Below are 9,873 nucleotides of genomic sequence, written 5' to 3'. Positions count from 1 at the left end.
ATAATACAAATTCAATAAAGGTAGTATATAATATATCATCATTGTATATAATATACTATAATATATGTATATGTACATGTACATCTATATGTATATATAATCTCATATGTTGTTTAATATTTTTCATAATGCATAATATCATACATATCTATAAAACATTTTCAGCATTTGGTAACCTTTCGAAACGATAGACTATAATTGTGTGTAAATATTATACATTATTAGCTTTATTAAATATAGTTAGTGGAGATAGATAATAAGTATAGTTTATTAAATATAGTTAGTGGAGATAGATAGTAAGTATAGTTATGTAATCATCAATATAATTTAAATATAAGTAAGTCATTAAATATAAAGCTAAAATGTATGTACATACTTATCCCAAATGATGTAGAAATTCATACATGATAACTGTTATAAATTCAAAAATAATTATATTATTATATTTATATACTCACAACTAATGAGAGAGTATTATTTACGTTTCCTCTTTCGCTCATAAATTTGACAATCAGTTTGTAATTATCGGTCATATATAATGTCAAAAATTAATTAAACTTCCATGTTGAAAAAAATATTGTTTATATATATATATATATATATATATATATATATATATATATGGGGCATTCTTTCTCAACCGGACACCCCCCTCTGCCCAGAATTCATATGAACCAAAAAATTTTTTTCAGGGCTGAAAATTTAGCTCAACATGTCTACTTTTATTTGCCGTGTGGCCCCTTTCAAAATTCAAAATGGCGGCGCGTCCACACTTCAAAATACAGGAAAACTATTTTATTTTTTCTCTATTATGTGCAAAAAAAGTATTACAGCGTATATGACAAAATTTTTTTTGTTATCAAAATTGTTAATTAGTTTACCCACTTTAAATTTGTGTAATATAATTTTAGGGATTCAAGATGGCGGATCCAAAATGGCGGATAAAATTTCAAAATTCGCTTGTTTCGGGTGGAACTCGGTCATAGGGAGTTTTCATGGTAGCTGATTACGAGTCTGCAGTAAAAATTCGAAAAATCAAAATGGCGGACCCAATATGGCCGACCAAAATGCGTAATATCACTCGATCCGAATGAAACTTGATACTAGGGGGTTTTCGAATGCGCTAATTACGAATCTGCAGTCAAAATTCAAGAATCCAAAATAGCTTATCCAATATAATGTTTGTGTGTGTGTGTGTCCTGCTCTTGGCGTCACCCAGGATCAACGACATGGACGTAGCAGGAAGCTGATCCCTTCGGGGTGTTGGTTTTACGTGAGTAATCCCCTTGCCTCTCACGTGTCTGTATGTGTGTGTGCGTGTGTGCGCGCGCGCGCCCGCGTGCATGTGTGTGTGTGTGTGTGTGTACGCGCGCGTGTTCAAAACTGAGATCGGGACCCTGCGATTCGTCACTCCCGCAGTATTTATAGCGACTCCAAACCCTCTCTGCGATGAGTATGCATGTGTGCGTGCGCTAGTCTAAACTACAGATAAAATACACATCGGGACTCTGACTTTATGTATGATTTTTTGCACAATAATTAAGTTTAAATCCGCTAAGAGCATTTGAGTACCTTTTTATTAATAAAGTGTTACATTGTTCTACGATAAAACTGTGATTTTTTAGTATTTCTGGCACTGCAGAAGCATCTTTAAATCGTCTGTTTAAAAATCTTTGACACCTATCGTGCTCTGTTTGGCTGTAGAAGAACGTTTCTATTGTTTTCATCGCGCTTCGACCCCAATCGAAAAGTTGTTTAGGTGTTAGAATAGCTTCGGTCGGTTTACACATAAGACTATGGTGCGCAGTCTCTTTTTTATATGTTGCACCAACGCCGTCAGATGCGCCTTTGCCGTGCGCAGTTGGATGTACATGCCATTCAGCCTTGACGCCAAAGTCCGCTTCATGATGAATTAAATTAATCATTTGATATTTATTCTTAAAGTGCTGCTTTGCACCATCGCTGAAATAAATAATATTTTTTGCACTAAGTTTTTTTTTCAAATATGGAACTAACACTTTTTGTACGGCATAAACAGCAGCTGTATCATGACGCGTGCTATCTGATAAAAATACAAAACTCTTGTGTTTTAATTCCGAATGATCTGTATAATAACATACCACAGGAAAAACAGTACATTGAGCGTTATTAAAATGGAAAGCCTGTGATGCATCTTGAACGATAAATTTGTAATTTTCGGAAAAGTCAATAACAGCTAGAATTTCACCCTTACGTAAATTATTTTTCTTACTTTCAAAAAATTGCGATTGTTGTTTGGCTATAAATGAATGAGGCTTTAATTTGATTAATTTATCGCAAAGCTCTTGTACAAAATTAGTCGTTGAAAGAATTCGAGTTTCCAAAGTTGCCCTATCAGTGGCAGTCCAGGTACTAAATTGCACATTGCAAATGTTTTTAGTAGTTAATAGTTCTTGTAAGTGTTCAGAAAATTTCTCTGTATCTGAACATTCATTGCATTCACCGAGCTGGCAATTTACAGTAAATGTTTTACATGTAATTTGCTGTAAGCAGGCTTTATAATCGTTTAATCGGAGTGTGGAATGTTCAGTGAGTTTCGAAATATTAATAGCGTCTAACATTAGTTTCACATTCTGGTGAACTATGCACACGTAAACAGAATGAGTTCCACTGGCACCTGCGAGTATGCATTGTTTTGGACGCAGTTGGGCGAACTTACTAAAACTCACTGGAAAATCTGGTTCACTATTTTTATATAATTCAAATAGGCCCCTTAAATAAAAAAGGAGAAGTCGTTTTTGTAATAAGCAACGCTCTTCGCCGATTTTTACAGAAACAACATCTTTTTTACCAGGCATGCATCTAGAATTAGTATCGTTAGTATAGAAATCTGTTACTTTTTTAATAGTTTTTTCTGGTAATGGCACACCAGCTTTCACTGTAGTTTCTGCAAGTACACCCCCAGAAATACTAAGATCTTTAGATTTTTTTGCTATTCGCCTACTACATTTGAACTCTTTTGCTATTGTATTGACACTCCATGTTTCTGGCGCAATAGTAAGTATACGAACGCGTAACGGATCTGTTAATTCTAAAGAAGAAAACTTTTCTTTTAATTTATTTAACATGCCTTCCAGATCAATTTCTCTTTGGGAACGAACATCTTTATGATTACCTTCCAATGTTGACTCATTGCTATGATTAAACGAATCGGTTTCGTTGAGATCATCAGTATGCGAACTAATAAGTGACGAATTATCAGATTGTTTGTCAAAATCGATGAGTTCATTTTCAAATTTCGCTCTTTTCCTTCTACAATCAGAACAAATTTTGTCTTTATCAGACAGATGAGGAAATATTCGTTTTAAATTCTTCGATACGGATCTCAAATCCTTTCCCACATGAGAAGCTGTACCTAAACTTTCGTAAGGGTTGCAGCATCTATCGCTATGTTTATTTGTAGATATACCGAAAATATTTCAGCTCTTAAAAGAGCTAAAACGTAAAAAATAAACTTTTGAAACTGCTGTAAAGATTGTCTTGAAAAGAACAAACTAATAAAACAGAAATTTTAAAAATATATTCGGAACAGTTCTAAAAGGAACAATTACTAGAACTGATTTAATGACAATTCGAAACAAAGTCGTGCACAATTCACGTAATAAGTGGTGGCATCGGTAATATCGTTCTGCAGCCGTGATGACACCGCTCTCATACTTTCTCTAGGCACACTTTGCATGCGAGAAACAAAATTCGAACTCCGTGTTTCTCGCTTCGCGCTCGTGATTTTTATGACCTGAAAAACTTTACTCCTTCATTTGTCTGCAACGAACCTGTCGGGAAATATTCGATAATTTTGAACCTCTAGTAGCATTATAAGTGAATATATTTTTTAAATTTCTATTTTATTAGTTTGTTCTTTTCAAGGTAATCCTCAGCAGTTTCAAAAGTTTATTTTTTTACGTTTTAGCTCTTTTAAGAGCTGAACTATTTTCGGCATGTCTACAAATAAACATAGCGGTAGGTGCTATGCAACCCCTACGAAAGTTTAGGTACAGCTTCTAATGTGGGAAAGGATTTCAGATCTGTATCGAAGAATTTAAAACGTATATTTCCTCATCTGTCACACACACACACACACACACACACACACACACACACACACACACACACACACACACACACACACACACACTATATTGGATAAGCTATTTTGGATTCTTGAATTTTGACTGCAGATTCGTAATTAGCGCATTCGAAAACCCCCTAGTATCAAGTTTCATTCGGATCGAGTGATATTACGCATTTTGGTCGGCCATATTGGGTCCGTCATTTTGATTTTTCAAATTTTTACTGCAGACTCGTAATCAGCTACCATGAAAACCCCCTATGACCGAGTTCCACCCGAAACAAGCCAATTTTGAAATTTTATCCGCCATTTTGGATCCGCCATCTTGAATCCCTAAAATTATATTACACAAATTTAAAGTGGGTAAACTAATTAACAATTTTGATAACAAAAAAAATTTTGTCATATACGCTGTAATACTTTTTTTGCACATAATAGAGAAAAAATAAAATAGTTTTCCTGTATTTTGGAGTGTGGACGCGCCGCCATTTTGAATTTTGAAAGGGGCCACACGGCAAATAAAAGTAGACATGTTGAGCTAAATTTTCAGCCCTGAAAAAAATTTTTTGGTTCATATGAATTCTGGGCAGAGGGGGATGTCCGGTTGAGAAAGAATGCCCCATATATATAATCGCAACTATTGTATTAGATTTCGCTTTGACTAATTAAGAATACAAATTAAATATGTCATCATATTACGTTGTTTACAATTATGTTTTTTAATTATCAAAATTTTATGGAAGGTAAGATTAAAAAATTTCTTTCATCTTCATTGATAAATCTAATATTAAGATTAAACCTGAAAATAACAGAATCAATTTAGAAATATTCTAGAAATATTTTTTCTACATTAAGATTTATTGAATCGTTTGGAAAGTAAGGTAAAGAATAATTAATTTAATTATATCGGCTAAATAGTATCGAATGGACTCAGTAAGGCATCTTCCATGTTCTTTCTTAATGCTATAATATTTTTCAGATAAAATGTGAAATTTGGTCTAGCATCCGCTGTACTCCAGCAATGTAGCATCAACTGGTAACGGACAGTTAGAAGTAATCGGCAATCTGCCTCCAGCACGTACATAATTTATCACTTCTTCATCAGTCTTGGCAATATAAGGTTGCTCACCCAACAATGTAATTTCCCACATTAATACCCCGAATGACCAAACATCGCTTTGAGAAGTAAATATTATGATCATCAAAGATTCGGGAGCCATCCAATAAATAGGAAACAAATCTTCTCCTCTCTAAAACGTGATTTTAACAAAAAATTTCTGGTTTCAAGTTGTTCATTTTTAGAATATGTGCAAAATAAAACTGTTCATTTATCACTTGATATATATAAATAAAAATTTATATTAATATTTATATTCTATATTACTTAAAAAAAAGATGCACGATTATTATGACTATTACAACTATTATGATAAAAAAATAGAAAGTATTTTCAAAAGAATTCATTTTTTAATCATTATTTCTTAATAATTAATTTTTTTTATAATTGTATTTACTACGAGATAATAATCATCCTTGTAGATATCTCATGATTTCTCGAAGACTACTATACAATTACGACACGCTAGATCTCTATGTACGAAACGCAACTCTTCCAAGTAACAATAACTTCGCACAATATCTTCGCATATGGCGAGCAAATCCTGCAAACGCACAGCAGGCGAATCCGATTCTTGCAAACGACAATCTCTCAAATATTTTAACAGATCACCAGCTTCCATCAATTCCAACACGAACAGTAACGGAGAATCTCCATCTAAACAAATGGCCAACAATCTTAATATACGTTTGTGTCGAAAATGATTCATAAGCTTGGCTTCCTCTATCAATTTCTTCTTCTCATGGGAAAAAGCATCTTTTTGAAGCGTTTTTATTGCAACGGATATCTCTGTGCCCGATCTTTCTAAGTTCTTCACCATTCCTCGAAACACCTGCGAAATATTCACACAAATTTACATGCGTATTTCATTAGAAAATGTATATAGTTTAATGTTAAGTAATATTACATTTTACTTTATATTAAATAATTCAACGAAAAATATATTGTTGTGCCCGGCGCGGCATGGGATGTGGGGTAGCCGTGAGAATCGAACAGACTACGGGATCCTTAGTTGCCGTTTTTAAAATCTTTATTTTAAATATATAATCTTTCTCTTAAATATATTATTATTTTGAATAATTGTATATTAATCAGTTTCTTTCGAGCCCTCTCTTCGTCGTCCTTTCCTGAATCGCTTCGTTCTTATTTTTAGAATGTTTAGTAACTTCGCCGGATGATTCGTGCAGTATAGCGACTAGCTCTTGATTTCGCACTACTAACGTTTGTTGTATGATTTTTTATTAACGACTGTTCGCCATGGATTCGCGGTGGACGGCTTTTATTCCCTCGATTTTGGGGGTGTTCTGGAGAGGATCGCCTAGTGACATGACCATGTATGGTCATGGAGATTCTTCGTGGCGTCCGAAGTCCAAGTGCAAGCGAAGGAGGTTCAAAGTCGAATCCCTTCGTTAGCGTTTTCGCGTTTCCGGCGAGCGTTCTTACGCGTGGTTCGCTGAGATAGTGTTTTTGCGCGTTCGCGAATATTCTATTAATATTATCAATGAAATAATAAGTTATAGTCTTTCGGACTATAACATCCCTCCCCCGTTGGAAAAGAAAAACGGAGGTTGTAAAGGGAGTTTTTCTATCTTCTAAATGTACATCTGCCTATCCTTATTTTAAATACAATATATTTCTGTGTACAATATTCATTATAATTGTTTCTTAAATTAAAATTTATTTATTCTAAAATCGTGTGCTCTTAGTTCATTTAATATTGGGTCTAGGCATTCCGTATGGTTTGTCAGTTTCGTCTAGTATTGTAACAGTCGGTTTTTTAGATTTCTTCTTTTTATATTGGACAATTATCCATATTATTAGTATTATAATAATTATAGTGATTATTCCACTGGAAGCCATTGGATAAATAAATGTTTTTTGTTTAAAGAAATTATTTTCAGTAGTAATACTATGAGAGTTCTAACTCAGGTCCTCTCAGGGGGGGTGAGGCGCGAGGGGAACCGCGGTGCGGGGGGGAGTGACGTCACGCGCGGGGAAGGAGGAACCGTGGCGCGCGTTGGGTGACGTCACCCGCGGGGAAGGGGGACCCGCGGCGCGACCGATGGACGAGGGGGTCCGCGAGGTGAAGGGGAACCGCGGCGCGACCGATGGACGAGGGGGTCCGCGAGGTGAAGGGGGATCCGCAGCGCGAGCGATGGACGAGGGGGTCCGCGCAGTAAAGGGGGATCCGCGGCGCGAGCGATGGACGAGGGGGTCCGCGAGGTGAAGGGGGATCCGCGGCGCGAGCGATGGACGAGGGGGTCCGCGCAGTGAAGCGGCGCGAGTGATGGACGAGAGGGTCCGCGCGGTGAAGGGGGAACCGCGGCGCGACCGATGGACGAGGGGGTCCGCGCAGTGAAGGGGAATCAGCGGTGTGAGAGATGGACGGTGGTGTGAGAAGGACAGCGCTACGTGTGGGAAAAGGACAGTGCAAAGTGTGAAGAGGACAGTGCGACAAGGATGGCGTTAACGTGGGACAAGGACGACGTATAGGTGGGAGAAGGACGACGCAAAGGTAAGTGAACAACGAATATATGAAAGAGAGAGAACGATAGCGCCAAGATGACATGTACAAGAGAGAGAACGATAATATCGCGAGACTTGAAATTAGCGCGTGCGAGAGAGAACGATAGCGCGAAGATGACGCGTGCGAGAAAGAGATATCGCGAGACTTACAACTAGTGCGCGAGAGAGAACGATAGCGCGAAGATGACACGTGCAAGAGAGAACGATATCGCGATGCTTATAACTAACGCAAGGATGGGGACGCGAGGAGAGGCACGTAAATAATTAGATTTTTTTTTCTCAATTAAAATATATAAAATTTATTAAAATGTGTGTGTTAATACAATTTTGTGTGTGTGTGTGTGTGTGTGTATGTACTTAAAATTATGATTAATATAAAATATAATATAATAATAATAATATAATAAAATAATGATATAATTATAATAATAATAACTTGGGGGTGCGGGGGGGGGCAGAGGAGCCAGGTGAGGGGGCCGCTCCAGGAAGTTTAAGGGGTGATGCGTCAGGCTGAGGAGGCGTTGCGCCAAGCTAAGGGGAGACCGCTTCTGTAACAGAAAAGATACATATTTTATTAGATTTTAATAATTTATTTTAGGATACTTTATTTAATATAAAAATAATACTTACAATGTTATCCATTTATTTAATTTGTGCAAATGGGGCACATATTGCATGGTAATATTTGATGTAAATTTTTCTTGCACTCTTTGCAATAAGTGCCCATTAATAGAGCACAATAATCCGTTTTATGTTTTCGAACGGAGTATACGTTGTGAAATGATGATGCTAATCTTAAAAAACAATCGGAACAATACTTAGTTCCGTCTTCCATATCGTAATAATAATATTTAATGCGACACATTTTTATAGTAACATCCAGGTTATTTATTTCCATCACGTTTAAATGTTTAAATTTTTTCAGTCTTAATTCTTCATCATTATCACTGGCATAATCTGAATCCACTAAGGATGGTATTTCCTCCTCTTCGGATTCTTCCTCAGAGCCATCGACATCCATTTGATTTCCATCTTCGACTATAACAGCCTCTTCAATGTCCTCATCAACGATAATAACATCTTCGTCTTCAATGTTGATGATGATTACATCTTCGTCTTCATCATCAATGAAAATTACGTCTTCTTCGGCCATTGCACTAACGTAACACACAAGACTAACGAAACGCAAAGAACAACGAAATAATATTCTAATGTCGCAGACTCCTCTTCATTATATATCTTTTTAATATCTCGCGTCTCATTCCAATTAGAGCATCACGTCTCATCTACCTCAGCATTTCTCTACATCTTGAGAAAAATTGTCGACTATTCTTATTCGTATGGAAGGAAAGAAATAAAATCATAGATTGAATAAAAATAATTATTTATTGCACGCATCGTAAAGAATATCATTTACAGCACATGTTAATAATTCGCAATCGATCAATGATTCGCTGTCAAAGACATCACTCTCACGTATCGTTTTTACAGCATCGCATACAGTAGTAATATTATTACGTTGTAATACAGTTTCAAATTGTTTAAATTTTTCATTTACGAGATACGTATTCTCGCATAACCAATTATGCATAAGATCGATACAATTTTCAAAAATAAATAAATGTAATAATGTTTCTGGTTTCATGTACAACGAATTTTCGCATAATGCAAGTTTTACAATTTTCGATTGATACATTTCAATCGTTAAATCTCCAATTCTTAATGGGGGAGCAGTCGATTGTAGAAATTGTTCAACGTCTGCTTGCTTCCGCATCAACAAATTCCACGTTGAAAAGGACAACACTATTTGATTGCCTCGATTATCGCCGAGAATCAGTTCCACGTACGATACAGCTCCAACGCTTATTCCAACGTCCAAATACTTGTACGACGTCGGGGTTAGAGCGTACCTTCTTCCAAGTATGCGAGCCGCACGACGAGGCTGAATACTATAAAAATATAAATAATTATACAACAATATTAAAAATCAATAAGTAGCAAATTTTTTAAACGATTTAAACTTACGTGTCGCATTTTTGCTTCTTACACGGTGGAGTTTCACCGTTTCGAATCGGAACGTAGAAATTCATATTTCTTCAGCGGTGAACCTTTCACACGCGCG

The 9,873-nt window shown here is 36.2% G+C and overlaps 1 protein-coding gene across 1 annotated transcript; it reads right to left on the bottom strand.

Annotated features, from left to right (window-relative positions):
* Positions 1 to 5,652: 5,652 nt before the first annotated feature.
* LOC112637740 (proto-oncogene tyrosine-protein kinase ROS-like) lies at positions 5,653 to 8,904 on the bottom strand. The gene is made up of 2 exons (XM_025408017.1): positions 8,653 to 8,904; positions 5,653 to 6,057 (listed from the first exon to the last, which is right to left on the bottom strand). The coding sequence occupies exons 1-2, from the start codon at positions 8,902 to 8,904 to the stop codon at positions 5,653 to 5,655; spliced, it is 657 nt and encodes a 218-aa protein (XP_025263802.1).
* Positions 8,905 to 9,873: the final 969 nt, after the last annotated feature.

The sequence above is a fragment of the Camponotus floridanus genome, unplaced genomic scaffold (assembly GCF_003227725.1).
Source record: "Camponotus floridanus strain SB8 unplaced genomic scaffold, Cflo_v7.5 scaffold1, whole genome shotgun sequence".
NCBI classification, from domain to species: Eukaryota; Metazoa; Arthropoda; class Insecta; order Hymenoptera; family Formicidae; genus Camponotus; species Camponotus floridanus.
The sequence above is the reverse complement of the archived record's forward strand: the minus strand, read 5'-3'. Positions and strand labels throughout refer to the sequence as shown.